At 34.4% G+C, this 21,970-nt stretch overlaps 1 protein-coding gene and 1 pseudogene across 1 annotated transcript in view; both read right to left on the bottom strand.

Moving 5' to 3' along the window:
- Positions 1–7,362: 7,362 nt before the first annotated feature.
- LOC139482954 (receptor-type tyrosine-protein phosphatase alpha-like) overlaps positions 7,363–21,970 on the bottom strand; it is a 32,509-nt gene continuing 17,901 nt past the window's right edge. Inside the window, exons 12-21 of the mRNA XM_071266981.1 lie at positions 19,634–19,785; positions 19,124–19,259; positions 13,550–13,699; positions 13,119–13,218; positions 11,723–11,796; positions 10,415–10,543; positions 9,482–9,604; positions 9,081–9,217; positions 8,043–8,178; positions 7,363–7,677 (exon numbers count right to left, since the gene is read on the bottom strand). Of these exons, the coding sequence (XP_071123082.1) occupies positions 7,606–7,677; positions 8,043–8,178; positions 9,081–9,217; positions 9,482–9,604; positions 10,415–10,543; positions 11,723–11,796; positions 13,119–13,218; positions 13,550–13,699; positions 19,124–19,259; positions 19,634–19,785 (1,209 nt within the window). The 3' untranslated portion in view covers positions 7,363–7,605. The remainder of the gene's footprint in view (positions 7,678–8,042; positions 8,179–9,080; positions 9,218–9,481; positions 9,605–10,414; positions 10,544–11,722; positions 11,797–13,118; positions 13,219–13,549; positions 13,700–19,123; positions 19,260–19,633; positions 19,786–21,970) is intronic.
- On the bottom strand, positions 14,078–18,864 carry LOC139529923 (uncharacterized; annotated as a pseudogene).

The raw sequence follows: 21,970 nt of genomic DNA on the forward strand, positions 1-21,970 counted from the left end.
GGGGTGGGGATCTTGACCGTTTACAAGATAATAGTACATTCTCAAATTGAACGGGGTGGGGGTGACCCCCAGGAACTTCCAATTAATTTCATTTGATTAGTTTTATTGTCCCATACAAGAATAGATATGGTTTAGGGGTGGGGATGTTGACCGTTTACAAGTTTTCAAACAAGAGGGGGTGGGGTGAGCCCCTAGGGACATCACTTTTATTTCATTTCATTTGTTTTATTGTCCCCTACAAGAATATATATGGTTTAGGGGTGGGGATCTGGACTGTTTACAAGATAATAGCACATTCTCAAATTGAACGGGTGGGGATGACCCCCGGGGACTTCCTTTTAATTTCATTTGATTTGTTTTATCGTCCCATTCAAGAATATATATGGTTTAGGGGTTGGGATCTGGACCGTTTACAAGATAAAAGCATATTCTCAAATTGAAGGGGGTGGGGATGACCCCCCAGTGACTCCCCCTATATTTCATGTGATTTGTTTTATTGTCCTATAATCATTTCTGAAGACTGCATGTATCTATCACTTACAGTTTTCAAGTTATATTCATTTGAAAATTTTAAAAAATAAAATCCCATAGGGTTCTATAGTAAACCCCTCCCTTCTTTCTACCCCCCAAAATACCCCTTAATAGACCCCAATGCACAAACGAAACATTGATGGCTCACCTAGACATGTTAGTCTAACATATTGTAAAATCCTAAGTAAATCTGACAAGCCGTTTAGGAGAACCGCTGCGGACAAGTTCAATTTTAAAGTGGCGGAAGAAGAGGAAGAAGCGGAAGAATAATAAAAATAACTAGATTTGTAATTGCTAGCAATAACGGATGGCACCCTCGTACCCCCATTGCCAGGCGAGCGACAGCCATTTTGTAAATTCCAAAGTCAAAGAGTGCGTCTACACCTGCAGGTTATCCTTTTTGCAAAATTTCATTTAGTTTGGAGCATTTTGAAATTTTGAACAATTTTGCTGTTTCCATGGTTACGGCGGCCATTTTGGAAATTCCAACTTCAAAATGCAACTCCGCACATGACAGTCACTATTCCTGTAAAGTTTCATCCAGTTTGCAGCACATAATTTTTTTTGGAAATTTTGAACATTTGTGCTGCAACCATGGTTACAGTAGATAATTCCAAAATTCTAAAAGCAGACATCTCATGTCCACATGTCATGTTATATATCAATACAGTTTCATTAACTTTGGTGCACTACTCTCTGAGAAAATGCATATTTTATGCATTTTCCCATAGGGTCAATGCAAAACTTGGCCCTAGTTTCCATGACAACGGCGGCCATTTTGAACTATCAAAATATTGTCCTGACATCTTGGCATACTGGAGAACATTTTCGTAAAGTTTCATGTCTCTAGAATAAATTTAACATTGATGTTCTGGAATGTTCTGTGAAAATTCAAAATTTTTACCTTTTTGCATTGTTTCCATGGTAACAACAGATATTTTAGAAATTCCAAAGCCAAATTCCACATCTTCCAATGTTGCTCATCGTTACTGTGAAGTTTCATTAAGTTTTGAGCATTTTGATATTTTTGAAATTTTTGGTGTAGTTTCCATGGCAACATAGTAGTTCCAATGATTGCCAAAAGCATACCAAAACCAGTATATAGTGGGCACCTACATTGTATTAAAATATAATGATTCTAAGTTTAAGCATAACGTAATAATTCACCAAAACCAAAATCTAGATTTTTTCACAATTGTGCAGTTTCCATGGAAACGGCGGCCATTAAAAAAAATTCCAGAGTCAGATGCACAACTTCACATGGGTGTCCTCATTATGTTATAGTGCCAACATTATTGGATCACTCAATTCTTAGAAACACGATGGACAAAATGTGTGGAAGAATAATAAAAATAAGAAAAAAAAGAAACGTAGAATAACTAGATTTGTAATTGCTAGCAATAACGGATGGCACCCTCGTACCTCCATTGCCAGGCGAGCGACAGCCATTTTGGAAATTCCAAAGTCAAAGAGTGCGTCTACACCTGCAGGTTATCATTTTTGCAAAATTTCATTAAGTTTTGAGCATTTTGAAATTTTTTGCTGTTTCCATGGTTACGGCGGCCATTTTGGAAATTCCAACTTCAAAATGCAACTCCGCACATGACAGTCACTATTCCTGTAAAGTTTCATCCAGTTTGCAGCACATAATTTTTTTTGGAAATTTTGAACATTTGTGCTGCAACCATAGTTACAGTAGATAATTCCAAAATTCTAAAAGCAGACATCTCATTGCCACATGTCATGTTATATATCAATACAGTTTCATTAACTTTGGTGCACTACTCTCTGAGAAAATGCAGATTTTATGCATTTTTCCATGGGGTCAATGCAAAACTTGGCCCTAGTTTCCGTGACAACGGCGGCCATTTTGAACTATCAAAATATTGTCTTGACATCTTGGCATACTGGAGAACATTTTCATAAAGTTTCATGTCTCTAGAATAAATTTAACATTGATGTTCTGGAATGTTCTGTGAAAATTCAAAGTTTTGACCTTTTTGCATTGTTTCCATGGTAACAACAGATATTTTGGAAATTCCAACGCCAAATTCAACATCTTCCAATGTTGCTCATCGTTACTGTGAAGTTTCATGAAGTTTGGAGCATTTTGATATTTTTGAAATTTTTGGTGTAGTTTCCATGGCAACATAGTAGTTCCAATGAGTGCCAAAATCATCCAACACCTGTATATGGCCGGCACCTACATTGTATCAAAATATAATGTTTCTGAGTGAAAGCATTTCCAAACAGTTCACCAAAAGATAAAACTGGATTTTTTCACATTTGTTCTGTTTCCATGGAAACGGTAGCCATCTTGAACCATTCCATTCTTACTGCAACTCTGCATTTGGGGGTCCTTACTATAGTAGAGTTCCATCAACATTGGTCCATTGGATTTCGAGAAATCACCTGGACAAAATTTGTTGCAAGAAGAAAAATAAGAAAAACTAGATTTGCCATTGCAAGCAATAGCGGATGGCACCCTTTCCCCATTGCCAGGCAAGCGGCTGTTTCCATGGCAACGGCGGCCATTTTGGAAATTCGAAACTCAAAAGTTAAGTCTACATAAGCTGGGCAAAATTTGTTATAAGTTTCATTAAATTTAAAGCATTTTGAAGTTTTTCATAATTTTGCTGTTCCCATGGTAACGGCGGCCATTTTGAATATTCCAAAGTCAAACCCCCGCTGCAAATTTTTCCCTCCATAATCATATATACCATCATATACCATTTAAAGTCTCTAGAATAAATTTAACATTGATGTTCTGGAATGTTCTGTGAAAATTCAAAGTTTCGACCTTTTTGCCTTTTTTTCCATGGTAACAACAGATATTTTGGAAATTCCAACGCCAAATTCCACATCATCCAATGTTGCTCATCGTTACTGTGAAGTTTCATGAAGTTTTGAGAATTTTAATATTTTTGAAATTTTTGGTGTAGTTTCCATGGCAACATAGTAGTTCCAATGAATGCCAAAATCATCCAACACCTGTATATAGTGGGCACCTACATTGTATTAAAATATAATGATTCTGAGTTAAAGCATAACGTATTAATTCACCAAAACCAAAATCTAGATTTTTTCATAATTGTGCAGTTTCCATGGAAACGGCGGCCATATTTTACCATTCCATAGCAAGGTGCACAACTTCACATGGGGGTCTTCATTATAGTAGAGTTCCATCAACATTGGTCCATTGGATTCCAAGAACTCGCGCGGACAAAATTTTGTTGCAAGAAAAAAAATAAAAATAATAATAAGAAAAAAAAGAAACGTAGAATAACAATACGTCACCCCAACTCCGTTGAGGGTGCCATAACTAGATTTGTAATTGCTAGCAATAACGGATGGCACCCTTCCCCTATTGCCAGGTGAGCGGCGGCCATTTAGAAAATTCTAAACTCAAAAGTCAAGTCTACATAAGCTAGGCAACATTTGTTATAAGTTTCCTTATATTTGAAGCATTTTGAAGTTTTTCATATTTTTGCTGTTTCCATGGTAACGGCGGCCATTTTGAATATTCCAAAGTCAAACCCCTGCTGCATTTTTAGCCCTCCATAATCATATACCATTTAATGTCTCTAGAATAAATTTAACATTGATGTTCTGGAATGTTCTGTGAAAATTCAAAGTTTTGACCTTTTTGCATTGTTTCCAAGGTAACAACAGATATTTTGGAAATTCCAACGCCAAATTCCACATCTTCCAATGTTGCTCATCGTTACTGTTAAGTTTCCTGAAGTTTGGAGCATTTTGAGAATTTCGAAATTTTTGGTGTAGTTTCCATGGCAACATAGTAGTTCCAATGATCACCAAAATCATCCAACACCTGTATATAGTGGGCACCTACATTGTATTAAAATATAATGATTCTGAGATAAAGCATATCCAAACAGTTCACCAAAAAAAAAAACTGGATTTTTTCACATTTGTTCTGTTTCCATGGAAACGGTAGCCATCTTGAACCATTCCATGCTTCCTGCAACTCTGCACCTGGGGGTCCTTACTATAGTAGAGTTCCATCAACATTGGTCCATTGGATTTCGAGAAATCACCTGGACAAAATTTGTTGCAAGAAGAAAAATAATAACAAGTAATCCTGTGTTAGGATGCTAACACAAAAGTCACCAAAACGGACCCCACATCATTGTTCTGCGGTATCATTGATGCCAAATAATGTGTGTGTAAAGTTTAATTCAATATGAAGAATTTTATTTATTTTGGACATTTTTGCTGTTTCCATGGCAACGGCGGCCATTTTGAAAATTTCAAACTCAAAATTAAAGTCTACACAAGTTAGGCAACATTTGTTATAAGTTTCATTAAATTTGAAGCATTTTGATTTTTTTCATATTTTTGCTGTTTCCATGGTTACGGCGGCCATTTTGAAAATTTAAAACTCAAAAGTCAATTCTACACAAGATAGTCAACATTAGTTATAAGTTTCATTAAATTTGAACCATTTTGAAGTTTTTCATATTTTTGCTGTTTCCATGGTAACGGCGGCCATTTTGAATATTCCAAAGACAAAGTGCTGCTGCAAATTGTTCTCTCCATAATTATATATCATCATTTACCATTAAATGTGTCTAGAATAAATTTAACTTTGATGTTCTGGAATGTTCCATGAAAATTCAACCCCCTAAAATTATGCCAGGAGACCCCCTACTGAAATAAAAAAAGTTCCATGTTGAAGCAGACATGTGTCTCTTAATATTCATAGAAGTAATCATTATTCCATCTACTCTACATACAGTAGAAAATTTAAGAAATGTAAAAAAAAATTGACCCCACCCATCTTTGAGCCCCCCTAATTATGCCAAGATGACACCCTGGTATCACGGACATTGGGTTCTGCAACCCCCATGATGCAGACCCATACCCAGAAAAAATATAAAGTTTCCATCCCCTACTGCTTCCAAAAAAATGGTAGGACAGTTTAAGGGGTCAGAAAGAGAAGAATAAGAATAATAACTAGAATTGCCATTGCAAGCAATAGCGGATGTCACCCTGGTCCGCCAATTGCCACTAAGTGGCAGCCATTTCGAAACTTTTAACATTGAATTAACTTAATTCACTTTACAATACATCATTTTGCGAATTTTCCGAAAATTTAAAGCATTTTGAAAATTTGGATGTTTGTACTGTTTCTATGGCAACGGCCGCCATTTTGGAAATTCCAAAGATGGATTTCAAGTCTTCGCATGCCAAGTAACATTTCCACAAAGTTTTATTCATTTTGGAACACTTTCCGATTTTTCACATTATTTCTGTTTCCATGACAACGACAGCCATCTTGGAAATGCCAACCCCCGATTGCACATCTGCACATGGGGGTTAACATTATGGTACACTTCCATCATCGTTGGTCCATGCAATTCCGAGAAATAGTGTGGACAAAAAAGTGTGGAATAATAAAGAAAAAAAAAAGAATCGTACAATAACAATATGTCACCCGACCTCCGTCAGGGTGACATAACTAGAATTGCCATTGCAAGCAATAGCGGATGTCACCCTTCCCAACTTGCCACTAAGCGGCAGCCATTTCAAAATTGTTGAACAGTGAATGCACATATATGCATGGCAATACATCTTTCTGTAAATTTTCAGTATGTTCAGAGCATTTTAAAAAATTCACATTTCTGCTGTTTCCATGGCAACGGCAGCCATTTTGAAAATTTCAAAGTCAAAAGTCTCATCTTTACTTGCCAGTTAACAATAATATCAAGTTTCATCAAGTTCAAAGCATTTAGAGAATTTTTGAATTTTTTTCAGTTTCCATGGCAACGGTGGCCATTTTGGAAATTCCAAAGTCAAAAGTCTCATCCAGACTTGCCAGTCAACAATCATATTAAGTTTGATCAATTTTGGAGCATTTTGAAATTTTTGAAATATTTGGTCCTGTATCCATGGTAACAGAGTAGTTCCAATGATTGTCAAAATCATTCAAAACCTGTATATAGTGGACAACTATATTGTGTAAAAATTTGATGATTTCAAGTTCAAGCATACCAAAATTATTCACCAAACCCTGAGGTTTTTAGAGCATTTTGACACTTATGCACTGTTTCCATGGTAACGGCAGACATTTTGGAAATTCCAATGCCAAATTACGCATCTAATAATGTTGCTCATCGTTACCATGAAGTTTCAAAAACTTTGGAGCATTTTGAAATTTTTGAAATTTTTGGGGTAGTTTCCATGGCAACATAGTGGTTCCAATGATTGCCAATATCATCCAAAACCAATATATGGCTGGCACCTACATTGTGATAAAATATGATGATTCTGAGTTTAAGCATCTCTAAATTATTCACAAAACCAAAAACTGGAATTTTTCACAATTGTTCCGTTTCCATGGAAACGGCAGCCATTTTTTATGGTCTTAGACCCTACTGCAACCCGAAATTTTGTGTTCCTCCTTATAGTGAATTATCATTAAGATTGGTTCCATTTCACTCCAAAAAACCTGTCGGACAAAAAAGGGTGGAAGAATAATAATAATAACAAAGAAACATAAGAAAAGCAATATGTCACCCGACATTGTCGATCGGGTGACATAATAATAAGAAACGATACAAAAACAATAAGTCCCCAAAACTCCGTTTTGGTGACTTAATAATAAGAAAAAAAAGAAACGTAGAATAACAATATGTCACCCCAACTCCGTTGAGGGTGCCATAAAAAGAAACGTAGAATAACAATATGTCACCCCAACTCCGTTGAGGGTGCCATAACAATACGTCACCCCAACTCCGTTGAGGGTGCCATAATAAGAACTGACCAAAAACAATAAGTCTCCAAACTTTGTTTGGGAGACTTAATAAGGCTGGGGTATCAGAGGTAAATAAGATTGTTGATAGTTGGTAGACGGATATCAGTTTACACATGAATGAATAAATGTAGTAATTACAATAATAAGCAGAGTACAAAGTCTAAATAGACAAATTAAATATGTTCTATAAAAAAAACCATGTACTTTAAATGAAATGTATTCAATTTTACAAAAGGGCCATTTCTAATCGTATCACGATGTTTATTGTCATCTGTGTAAAATGATTTCTAAATAAATCAGAAATTTTCGTATACGTTTGAGGACACCAGATAGACGTTCAGGGCTTCATAACACAGACGATACTCCTCCTGAAATGAAAAAAAGAGGACATTTGTATATACCCAATTGATTTACGAAAATAATAAGGAGGAATCCCATATCTTCTAAAGGATAACCTGTATATTAAGGCTAAGAAACGAAATAAAATTTTAAGGGAACATTGTCATAGCTTTATGAAAATTTACAATTGCTTTGTAATAATTTCAATGGTAATTCATTTTGTAAGTAGACACATAGAATAGTTACTTAGTAACAAATGTTGATTAAACCCTATGTTTCCAGTCTGTTAAAAAAAACCGACCGACCCGTCATAATATGCATCTTTGTTTTTAACGCACCCGAAGGATGTTAAAGGCACTTATAAAGATCATAAGGATTAAAAATAGGTACGTACAAAATCTGCAAAGAACTCGGGTCTTCTCAACTGCAACAGTCTGGCAAGTTGAAATATGTTTGCATTTTTATCAATTATCATACTGGAAACAGCATTTGCGAACGTGCAGAAAACCCCACAGGTTGCAGCTCCATCACTAAAACATTAACAAAATCTTAAGGTCAATTTCCCTTTTTTTACACGAGCAACGCTACCAGTTAAAAAAAAACCCGAAATCATATGCACATCCTCGTACAATATCTACAAAATTGCATTTTAATTTACTCTTATGAAATTGCTGCTTTCAACCCTTTTCTCTATTGTTTCGTGCAGTGATAATAATGAATTCTTATGTTAAATTTACTTAACATATATGGCGTTCTTAATTTGGTGAATTATTTACAACATCAGAGTAATGTTTATCTGAACTGCTGACTCACTGCATTTTAATTGTTTTTCTTCTCCGATAGAAAGGTGATAGAAAGTCAACCTTCAATAGAAATCTTCTCACAACCCTTTTTCAAACACTTTAAGAAACATGTGAATGATATTTTAACTTTGATTTTAGTTAGAAAAAGCGTTCACATGATAAGTATTTCATATGCATCTCAAATGCGCTTAATCCATCATTTTCTACATAAGCCATAATACATCTTCTTTACTAATGTAAACGAGAACGGGATAAGGTACCGGTGTTTGATGTATCTATTAACAGTTGTAAATATGTTAATAAAATTTAGTTTTAAAGAAAAATAAGAGAACATGTACCAAGTCAGGAATAAGACAGTTGTTATCCATTTGTTTGATGTGTTTGAGCTTTTGATTTTGCCATTCGATTAGGGAATTTCCGTTTTGAATCTCGAAGTTCAGTATTTTTGTGATTTTACTTTTTATAGCAGGGTTGAATACCAACTAACTATGGAATACACCCAATCTGATTGAATAAGATACATATACACGATGTGATATTAAGTTGTTCTTCGCACGGACATTAATGATTTTATATTAAAAGTTAGTGTATAAATAATAAATAAATATATATTTTCATTTGATACTTACCCGCTTACAACGGTCACTGGATCATTGGACATTCTGACACGAGTAGATATACAATTAAGAAGTTTACACAGGACCTGTGGATTAGGAAGTCCATTGGACACTGCAAGATACATGGCTATTTCTCTCGATTGGTCACCCTTTAATGTTTAAAATACTTGAAATAAATTTTTGTTAATTAAAAAATTGAGCGATTTAAAAAAAGAAATGTTAATTTTAACAAAAAACAAATTTCAAATCCTGTAAATTTACATTAAAAATTGTTACAACTTCCAATATATATTTTTGAATTTTGTGTAAAAAGGTTTTAGCTTAAAACTTAACTCCCAAAACAGTCTGCCATTGTACAACTTGTTATGTACTTTATATTTTCTGTTTACAAGTCGTATTACATCAATAACTACCTTCTTAGATAGAACGACTATACAACTTGTAACATCCAGATCTTCTTGTTTTCTCCTTGATATGTCCAAGCTATATTTCCCGCATGTAAAGGTGTCATTTGAAGTTGAGTACACTAAATCAACCTGTATAAATATATCTCATAGGATCAGAATTCAATACTTAAGTTGATCATTTTTCACGAGAAAAATAGGAAATCAAACATTATTCTGCATATGAATTTGAATTTGTTAAGGGAGGGAGTATGACCACTTACAAACACGTTTTCCCCTTCCACGTTCTTTTGAATTTATAATTCAGTGGTTGATTATTGTTGCAAGTTAATAGTTAATTATTTTGTCATTAATTAGGATGATGGGTTTTTGTAGCTTGAATATTGTTGCACATTTGGTCATGTAGGCCTTTATTGGTGAATAGAAGACAACAAATGGAAGTTTTTAACGACCTTGACTGGCTATACAGCCCTTGCACGGTCGGTGTGAATAGAAGTTATTTGTTTGTTTGTATGTCAAAGTATACATACCGACTTTAAAAGTGTGAATAGAAGGTATTTGTTTGTGCACTTTTAAAGTCGGTATATATACGTTGACATAAAGTTACTTACATTCACTTCATTTGGACTCTTGTTGGCAATCATATCGTGTCACCTTCATTCTATGTTGCATTCATTCTTAACCCGCTTTATCTTGTGATGTAGATATTACAAAGTTCAATGTTTGCTATTGGAAACCCCAAAATCATTTGTTTGAAATAATGAATTAAATAGTGCACAGAAGCATCACATAAAAAGAGTATGTAAATTATTCTAAAATTAATATGATAAAAATAATTTATTTTTAATAATTTCATAGTGAAAGAAATATAAATATATGTAGTATAAATAAAATTAAAACTTATAATGTAGACATAGTTAAATAGATATAAACAATGTATACCTCAGCTGCGTCATTTAGAAACACAACAATGGTTGACGAATTGTGATCTCTCACCATAGTCCAAAAGTCAACTTTGGTGTCAGGTAGTGGTAGCTGTGTTGTCAAATATCCAACGAACTTTGTATAGGACTGTAATTTCAAAACATTTATATTTATACATGTTGTTAATACAAGTTGAACCCAAGTTACAATTACATCATAGAATTTGTAAGAAAAACTCGATAATCCAACAGGAAATAATCAGATCTAAGATATTGCCGTATTAACAAATTTTCTGAAAATATCTAAAGTTTACTGCACAAGTTAAGAATTTCGATATCCGATACCATGTACCGTTGATGAGTTGGTGTACCGTAAACGGAATAAATGTCTGTCAAAGAACAGAGCTGTGTCTGAGGGAACCATATTCCTTGATTTAAAAGTGTTTCTTACTTCACAGCCGCAAATGTCAATAAATGTGTCGGCTTTTGTGTGCATATCACTTTTATGATAGTCGCATCAAATTCCGTTATTTTCACAACGATGCGTGTACAAAACAGACATAAACTAATCAACATATGGTTACAGCAGTCATCACTGTGTTACAATCTCAAGACAAACAAACATATACAAAAAACACAAAAAAACATCTATCAAATTAAAAAAAACCATATTCCTTGTTTTTCGTGTTGGGCGTCAGAAAATGCAAACGTCGTATACAGCTAAATATCGAGAATTTGTACATTTTCCCTGAAATCTTACTGCTTGATATTTGATTAAACTATGGACACGACTTGCTACTCGAAAACATTAGGCAATTACGTCACGTATCAGTGGAGCAATGACGCGTTATTCATTAATGAAATGCCCGCGACTTCATTAATACAACCAAACTAACAACACGACGTTATTTATGCGCATAGATAGTTCAACACCTTTATTAATTTTCTTCTGTATTCTTAACCAAGACAAACCATTTTGCCAAGACAAATTTCTGATAAAAATAATAATGGCATTTTGATTTTTTGATACGAACTTCATCAGCTCGAATATCAGCTCACCCTTGCACTTTCAATTGATATTCTTTCTAATAAATTCAGTATAAAAAAATGACATTATTCTATATATATATATATTTATATGAAGCCCAGGTGGTCGTGTGGTCTACAGTGCAGGCGATTTGGTGTCACAATATCTCAGTAGATCTCAGTAGCATGGGTTCGAATCCCGGCGAGGGAAGAACAAAAAATTAGCGATTTTTTTTTGTTTACAGATCTAACATTGTTGGGTTGATGTTTAGACGAGTTGTATATATGTATCTATACATACTGGAGCTTGTACAGCGTTGATATAATCAGTTCTTCCTTTGTCGTATGAACTAAGAAACAGTCTGTTTTTGTCCGCTAGAAAAGTGAAAAAAAAATGCTGTGATTTGATTATTAATTTTAGTCCAGTTACCGCATGCATTGTGATCCCTCGAGTTAACCACCGGTTTAAGGACGGGATCTTGCTGCACACATTGCTCCGTTCAGTTGAAATTGAAGATGAATCCTGAATAAATTGTTAAACTTCGTAGAATCTAAACTTATGATGATATAAGTAGAACTAAACGAGAGTTGTCTCATTGGCATTCATACCACATCGTATATCTATTCACATACAGCTGTTAAAATAAATGACACATCAAGCGTGAATAAAATGAGACGGGTGACACATGTCGAGCAGGATCCGCTTACCCTTCCGGAGCACCTGAGATCATCCCCAGTTTTGGTGGCGTTCGTGTTGCTAAGTCTTTAGTTTTCTATGTCGTTCTTGTTTCCTTTTTTGTGTATGTTTGTCTTTTTCATTTTTAGCCATGGTGTTGTCAGTTTGTTTTCTATTTATGAGTTTGACTGTTCCTCTGGAATCTTTGACCACTCTTTTAAGACAAAGGCAACAATTCGAAATGCTTTATAAATTGCTCTATATAAAGTTTAATGTATCAAACTTTAAAAATTCTATATATGCTCGTAAGTATTTTTATGGATTTGTTTTTAAAGAACTCAATTTAATTTGGATTATAATAGATAGCTATATAACCGTTTGTAATTAATAATTGTTTTTTTTTAAACTTTTTTACACAAACATCTTTGATTGTTGCCAGAAAGTAAAAATAGCGATAGGATTGTGAAATCCCGTGCAATACATACAGATCCATAGAATTTGGATTATTTTCGAAAACAAGGATTTTCGTTCCCAGGAATAGGTTTATTTGGAAAAACCTTTTGGAATTATGGGTCTCCAATGCTCTTGAACTTTAACTTTTTTTTATTCAAGCGTCACTGATGAGTATTTGTAAGACGAAACAAGTGTCTTGCGTACATAATTTTCCCTTTCGAAGCAGTCCTGAGATCACCCCAGGTTTTGGTGGGGTCGTGTTGTTTAGTCTTTAGTTTTCTTTGTTGTGTCATGTGTACTATTATTGTCATTTATTTGATTAGACATGGCGTTGTCAGTTTATTTTCGATGTATGAGTTTCACTGTCCCTCTGGTATCTTTCGCCCCTCTTTTAGTTCTGGTATCTACAATAACTTTAATAAGATTATTACTACATTACAAACTGAATGAACATAAACTTTAATCACTTTTATATAGAATCTTGAAATCACGGCTCCTTGAACCCTAAAAAATTATATTGTTAAATGAAAAAAAAGAGAAAAAACTAAATAGTTACATATCAGCTTACAAGGAATGATATTCTCATTTCTGTTCTTTTCTACATTTTCTGGGCTTGTTGCAGCAACATATTGAGCTTTCTCTTGATCAGATTTCTTAGCCTCAAGCATCTACAATATACAAATAACATCTAATTAAGTGTGTACTTATATTTACTACATTTGATGCATTATAATATTTGAAATCGAAATATTCATATATATTTAAGTTTAATTTATCTTAAATCAAGAAGAGGGCTTACTGAAAGAGAAACACGTGATTGAAATAATAAAAAAAAAGGAATTAAAAAGGTTAAAAGGAGTGCAGACAGTTTGCCCTGTAGAACAAGCAATGTTGTTTTCAAACGTAGAATAGGCTCATTTGAACGGAGGTCAAGGACACACCCTGATATGTAAATATTGAAAAACATTAAATCACCGCTTTATCGATATATTACTTTACCTCAAACTCTTCATGCAGTCGTCGTCTGTTTGCAGGACTTTTATCTTCTGAAATTTCCCGCCAGATATTTCCAAATTCTTTCTTTCCAACGTTTGTATCCTTCATTGTGAAAGCCTCAAGTAAGGCATAATGAAGACAAACATATTGGCCCTACAACATAAAAATATTCATTGAGAATTAGTTTTTCGAATGGAAATAAAAAATTGTAAATATCATGCTTCCGGGACTTTTTTTTTTTAATTTACCTTCATCAGAAACACTGTAACCTAAACATTTGAAAACCAGTAATTACTTTCATAGGTAAACAAGTGCTTATTCTCTGATTTCATAAGAAAAGTATCATTTTTTTTCATTTTCTACAAAGAATGCAAAGGATAGGGTAAATTAATTAAGTTGAAATAAGGATATAATTTATGATTGACACCCATTAAAGTTAAAATGAAGTTTATGTTTGCAATAATAGGCAAGCGTACAACGTTCAACAATGAGAATAAAACCATACCGTATAGTCGGATATTAAAGGTCCTAACTACACAATAATTTTGGCCACTAAATTAGACTCAACTAAAATATGCATTTTGCCGTGCAGACAGACTGGAGCCAGCATTTAATCAAATTTTAATTCAGTACAATACAATAATCTCATATATACATATGCATACATCATATATAATAGTATCTATACTAAGTAATTTAACACACAACTTTGTGAACCAAAAATTATACTTCCGGCAACGATAGTAATAAATATCTATTAACTTCCAATAACATTCCAAATGATAAATATCATATTATGAATACCCGTCATAAACAGACACTCGCCGCCCAGGAAAAACCAACTTATAAAGTTTGGAAACCTGCGCACGGAGCAATGCAAGAACCGTTTCTGGGTAATGATGCCGTACTCCATCATGATCATGATTATATAAAAAAACAATTTTATACACAAAAAAGGAAGTTTTAACTATACGATGTCTACGGCTAGAATGACCACCTAGACAATTTTTTCACAAACCCGCGAAAAACAAATTTACATAACAAAACATTAGGTCACCTGACCTATCGAATCATATATCATTGACCCATACAAAATATAACAGAAACTTTAAGACAGTATTTTTCCGCTATACTGCGAAACGCTGAAAAATATATGTCCTAACTACACAATAATTTTGGCCACTAAATTAGACTCAACTAAAATATGCATTTTGCCGTGCAGACAGACTAGAAAAACAAAGAACGGGCGTGAGAAATGCGGTATGAATATAATGTAAGATACTAATCAAAACATAAATCATAATAAAAAATTCAAACCCTAAACATTCACAAACCAAGTTTTTTCGTAACCTGAAGCCGATGATCAAGTGAATCGGCCACGTAACCATCTTTAGCAGTGTCGCTTTTCCACCGACCGTGTCGTTTCCAACAACGTTCGTTAACATCTGAATTGGCGGCTGCAGTAGCCCCACCTGCTCTCAAAGAATGCAAACCAATGTTTAAATCAGGACAAATGCTTTTTAACCTAGAAACTATACATTCTCTAGCTCTGGTATAGCTTAACCGTTTATTTTTATATATTAATGAACAAACTTGTTTTGATCTGAAAATTGGTCTAAATAAAAAGTTTTCTGATTCAGAATTAATCATAGCTAATTGAAAATACTTTTTCAATAATAAATATGGACAAGCAATTGACTCTCCTTTACAAATGACAATCTCGTCACCTAATCTATATTGGTCAGTTTTACTCTTAAATATCTTGATTAAAAAATGATCATCTTTGAAAACTATATCCTTACAACGAATACTGCTTATTTCATCATAACGAAGAAAACCAGCAAAACATAAAATAATCATAGTTAAATCCCGTATAACAAGTAAATCATTACAATCTTTGTACTTAGAACATAAATTTATCAAAACATCTACGGTAATGTGATCTTTTTTCACTCTCGGTCTGTGTGGTTGTCTTTTTGCAGCTTCCATTAAATTTACAACGAAAGAATTTGTTGTCGGATCTTGAATTCCTTGAATGTTATGCGCCCACTTGATCCCGTAAACGGCAGATTGCACTACACTTTTTGACGATCCTTTATCCAGTAAATGAGTTAAATACAACGCGACGTGAATTGGAGAAGCGGGAATAGATTTTCCTCCTTCTTTAGATATAAACTGTTCCCAACGTTTAAAAGAATAAAAATATTTACTATTGGTGTTGCTGCTATGTGAATGTAACAAGTACTCTTCCATTTTCCCACCAAGTTGAGTGAAATTTTCTGAGATCGCTCCACACTGTGAAATCTCTTTCTGAATGGTACATTTTAACCCGATCCCTAAAAAACAAATATAATGATAAATATCTAAAATCTAATTTTAAGTGCCAACATACTGAAATTTGTATCTGTCTTTCCGAATAATCCGTTCTTTCCTCTTCCTTTTATAACTACACTTGATGACAACACTCTGCTGTCTCCTACAAAACTCGCAAATGTTTGCGAACCTTCAATACCAACGTTTAAAATTGGCCAAAAAGGAGCTGACCTCCAGTATGGAACAATTAGTGTACCGATAGATTTTTCTTGTCTCATTTTTTGAATACATTTGGAAACAAGTGAAGGTGGGGGTACAATCCAATTAATTTCGCTTTTCCAATCTTGATCAAAAGCATTAATACCTGAAGTATTAGGACACCAGTGCTTAGAGTTGAAAACCAAACATTTTGTATTATAATCTGACGCAAATCGATCTACCGTATGAGGACCCCACAAATTATCTAGAACTGAATACACTTCTGGGTCTATTCCCCAGTCATCACAGTCTACACTTTTACTGATCTGATCAGCCTTAACGTTTTCCTCTCTTGGTACCCACTGTGGTAATAATACAATATTGTTAAGCTTGCATACATTGGCTATCTTGATAGCGATTAATTGTAGATCGCCCTTTTTACTACCTTGCTTAATAATGTAAACAATATTTTGATTATCAGTATACCACTTAATAGTTTCACCTTGTAATGTTACTAGTAATGACAACAAAACTCTATATACCGCTTCTAACTCTCTCCATGTGGAGCTTTTCAAACTTTCTACTGAATTCCAACTACCCATAACTTCGGTATCACTGATACTGACAGCATACCCTCCGAAACCTATACCGGAGGCATCACTGTAAACAATGCAAGAGTACTGTTCCACTATACTCAAATCTCTGCCATTCAGTATGGCTACGTTTTCCTTCCAGAAAACAATTTCATCTAATGCTTTGCTATTCAAAAGCACAGGAGCGTTCCAACTTGCTCTATACAATAAGCAATCGTACATACTCCTTGTACGCAATCGTACTACTGGGCCCATTGCCCCTTGCATAGAAATAATCTGTCCAATAATGGACGCCAAAAACCTGGCTGTTACTTTTATTTCACCTTTTCCCAACCTGTGAATAATCACATTCAGCGTATCTTTCAACTTATTCAATCTAGTTTCTGTCACATAAACAATACCATCTTTCATGTCCCACACCAAACCTAACCAAGTAACTGATTGACTTGGTTCCCAACTACACTTTTCTTCGGCAATTAAAAAACCAGCCGACCTTAAAGCATAACGTACAGTTAAGCTACAGAAATTAGCCTTACTAATTTCACTTGCCCCACCTATGCCATCATCAAGATACATTATAATCTGTAATCCTTGGTCTCTTAAATATTTTACAATGCATCTAACAACCTTTGTAAATATGTATCCTGCTGTACTTATACCAAAAGGTAATACGTTAAAAACGTAGTATTTTGTTACTTTTTCATGTTCATGAAACCAACTGAAACCTAAGTACGTTTTGTGATCTTCAAATATTTCAATATGATGATATGCCGATCGAAGATCGTATGTAAATAGATAGTCCCCCTTTTCGAACATATGACTAGCTTCAACAGCATCTTCATATTTGAACCTAAATTTGTGTAAGTGGGGGTTTATATGCCTGCAGTCAAGAACAAGTCTGAATTTTTCTTTATTCCTCGCAACTGTGAGAGGATTGACTACTTTAGGTAACTCGGGTACTTGAGATATACAACCCCGACTAATTAACTTAGTAATCTCGGATTCAACAAACTCTGCATTATCAAATGCCGTCTTATTGTTCCTTAAACTACAGCTTTCAGGTTCTGTATAAAACGGAATTTTGTAACCATCTCTAATAATACTAAGAATATAGTCGTTTGCATTAATACTTTGCCAATAAGTGTACGCATTGCGTAACCTGTTTACCGGTGAATCGTTAGAGTTCACCTTTGTAACTGTACTTTTACATGTGTGTTCAAGCTTGACGAATTGTGAATGTGTATCTTTTTCAATTGTGCTTTTGTCAAAACTATCAAAGTTTTCTACAGTTTTATCAAAACTATTTACATTTTTACTTATCTTGTCAATCTTGTTTCTTTGCATAGTTGCACCAAAAGCACCAGTTTGATGGTCTACCCTCCAGTGTCCGGGAATACCACACTCGTAACATTTCCCTGGGCGTTGAACTGGAACATTATTTCTAGGTGCGTTGGAATTAAATCTCGACGACTGAGAGGTACTGTAAGGGGTTGATCTATGTTGTTTACTTTGTTTCTCGTTCTTTATTTTACGTGCAGCTTTGTTTTCGGCTCTGATGATTCGTTTCTCATCTTCAGAGTCGTCGGCCAGACTATGAGTTTCGTATTCTGTCACTGTTTTCCAGCCACTTTCAGATTGATCTGCCAATTTAACTAATTTTTGTCTATGCCGTAAAATATCCAAACCTTCACTGATACTTTGTGCTGCCTTTTGGGTCTGTTCGGTTTGCTCCGGGTCTTCCCTCAGAAAACATCTAGCTTCCTTCATCTTATTGGCAACTTTGGAATTGACTTTAAATTGTTCTTCATTCCCTTTCCTTTTAAACACATAATTGTCCGAATTCATCTCTTCAATCTTAGCAAGTTGTGTTTCTGACAGTTGTCGTTGATTTTCGTTCGTCGACTTTTGGAAAGCGTCAAAACTGCTTTTGATAATCCTGTCCATGTGATGCACAATATCATTCTGTGCGGTTGAAACAGCTTCTTGCACACGCTGTTTAATCAAAGAATCTAACTGTACCGGCTCCGACATTTTAACTATACGATGTCTACGGCTAGAATGACCACCTAGACAATTTTTTCACAAACCCGCGAAAAACAAATTTACATAACAAAACATTAGGTCACCTGACCTATCGAATCATATATCATTGACCCATACAAAATATAACAGAAACTTTAAGACAGTATTTTTCCGCTATACTGCGAAACGCTGAAAAATATATGTCCCGACATGAAAAATATAAAACATTTCAATTCGGAAAACCAACGGCTTATTTATAACAAAACCATTTACTAAAGCCAATGTGACACACACAAACCAGAGGCAGCCAATAAACATAAATGTTTATTAAGGTGTTAAAATTTCAAAAAGTACTTTAATTTTTGCTATAGCTCTTATAATATATCAGCAGGTTCTCTTTTTTAAATTCTAGATTTGACTTTCCAGTGTTACAAACGTATTATAAACTTACTGGTGTTTGAACCATGTTCATCCTGCAATACCTCATTTTCTCTACAAACTTAACGACATCCACCAACCCAGTAGCAAGTCCCTCTTCATATAAAGCATCAAGTCCGATATATGTACCAGTTCTGCCGATACCAGCACTGTTGGGAAAACATAATATTATCACTGTAAATGTACTTAATACATCGTGTGAAAATCTTTTTGTTTTTTTATTGAAATTTTAATAAGTTGTACTCCTTAATGATGACAAAAAAAAATTCTTCGAATGCATACAACAAGAAAAAGACTAATCATAATGTGTTAGTGAAATGTTTTTCCTGTAAACAATATTTCAATTCTCCTTAACGTCATGTTGTTGAATGAATTTCATTTCTTTAGATCTATATGAGCAATTTAAAATTGTTCTGTTTTAAATGCATGAAGATACATTTGATTTATAAGAGAATGTCATGATTTAACATTGTTAAAACACATACACCTGAAAACAAAATAAAAAAATAATGAATTTTAATACCTGCAATGAACAAGCAGTGGTCCATTATTTTCAGTACTTGTATGATCAGATCTGACATGTTTATGAAACAATACAAGGTACAGATGATCTGGTGTTCCATGATCAGGCCAGGCAGTGAAATGGTACTGGATAATACATCTCTTCTCTTTTGTCTGTAATCATATTTACAAAAAAGTACAAACTATGACATGGTAGATATAATAAAATTGAGAATGGAAATGGGGAATGTGTCAAAGAGACAACAACCCGACCAAAGAGCGGTAAACAGCAACAAGACATCAAGGGTCTTCAATACAGCGAGAAAATCCAGTACCCGGAGGCGTGCGTCAGCTGGCCCCTACAAAAAAATGTGTACTAGTTCAGTGATAACGAGAATCAAACTAAACTCCGAAATATATAAAAGAAACTAAAATTAAGTTTTGTAAACAGGAAATTTGTAAAATGACCACATTATTGATATTCATGTCAACATCGAAATGATGACTACTGGGCTGGTGATACCCTCGGGGACGAAACGTCCATCAGCAGTGGCATCGACCCAGTGGTGTAAATAGTAATCAAAGGTACCAGGGTTATAATTCAGTACACCAGACGCGCGTTTCGTCTACATAAGAATCATCGGTGACGCTCATATCAAAATATTTATAAAGCCAAACAAATTTAAAGTTGAAGAGCATTGAGGGTCCAAAATTTATAAAAAGTTGTGCCAAATACAGCTAAGGTAATCTATGCCTGGGATAAGAAAATCCTTAGTTTTTCGGAAAATTCAAAGTTTTGTAAACAGGAAATTTGTAAAATGACCACATTATTGATATTCATGTCAACATCGAAATGATGACTACTGGGCTGGTGATACCCTCGGGGACGAAACGTCCACCAGCAGTGGCATCGACCCAGTGGTGTAAATAGTAATCAAAGGTACCAGGGTTATAATTTAGTACGCCAGACGCGCGTTTCGTCTACATAAGGCTCTACAAAGTCCATAATAAAACTATATTTTTAATGTTTTTCGAGCACAAAATAGTCAATACATGACTTATAATATTCTTGATAATGAAAAACGGATTTTGGTTCTATGTCAGTGAGATAATTTGTAAAGTCAAGACATCTTGAATTCAATGATTCAAGACCCCGAAACATGCATATTGGAGCTAAAGTAAGGCAATCAATTATGGTAACCGTATCAACTCGGTAGTTTGGAATTTGGTTGGTCTTCAATAAAACTCTTACTGAACAGTCTTTGCCCAAAAAAACGACTCCCCTCGATATAACATTCGTAAAATGTAATCATAAAGGCGCGTAAAGTTTTAAAAGAGATATAAAGATCATACAAATTTGGTCGATAAAATAGTACTGCTGACCAATGGGAAATTGACTTTGGAAAGCTGAAATTGTCAATTTGTTATTTGAATGTAAGACTCACTGAAATGTGAAAAAGTGTGCCTATATGATGTTCAAACTATTCAAATTCACACAATTGTTTTAAGATATGACAGCTGACAAAAACGGATATTGGGCATTATACATTAAGAACAACGAAAAACTAAGCATATAAATTCCTACTACCAACTATAAATCCGTACTATAAATCCGCAAAGAAGGAACAAATTTAAAGAATAACAACAGTTTAATAACATATTTATCAATTAAAAAATGTCAACCATTATCGGTTTTATCCGCAATGCTCTTCATCTTTGTACTTGTTTGGCCATATCAATATTTCGATATGAGCGTCACTGATGAGTCTTATGTAGACGAAACGCGCGTCTGGCGTACTCAATTATAATCCTGGTACCTTTGATAACTATTTAAATCACTGGGTCGATGCCACTGCTGGTGGACGTTTCGTCCCCGAGGGTATCACCAGCCCAGTGGTCAACATTTCGGTGTTTACATGAATATCAATAATGTGGTTAGTTTTATAAATTTCCTGTTTGCAAAACTTTGAATTTTTCGAAAAACTAAGGATTTTCTTATTCCAGGCATAGATTACCTTAGCAGTATTTGGCACAACTATTTGAAAATTTGGATCCTCAATGCTCTTCATCTTTGTACTTGTTTGGCTTTATCAATATTTCGATATGAGCGTCACTGATGAGTCTTATGTAGACGAAACGCGCGTCTGGCGTACTAAATTATAATCCTTGTACCTTTGCTAACTATTTATCGATTTAAGTTTGCATCTTATTGTACGCATCGAATTAAATTTTTTCTTTGCAAACTTTGTCGTTCCGAACCTTTGATTTTTACATTGAAAGTAGCAAAAAAGATCTTCCGCTATACATGGGTGACCATATATCCAATTGAATTACAATACCATATATGGAATTTGAGCGA

This window comes from Mytilus edulis, chromosome 7 (assembly GCF_963676685.1).
Source record: "Mytilus edulis chromosome 7, xbMytEdul2.2, whole genome shotgun sequence".
In the NCBI taxonomy this organism is placed as follows: Eukaryota; Metazoa; Mollusca; class Bivalvia; order Mytilida; family Mytilidae; genus Mytilus; species Mytilus edulis.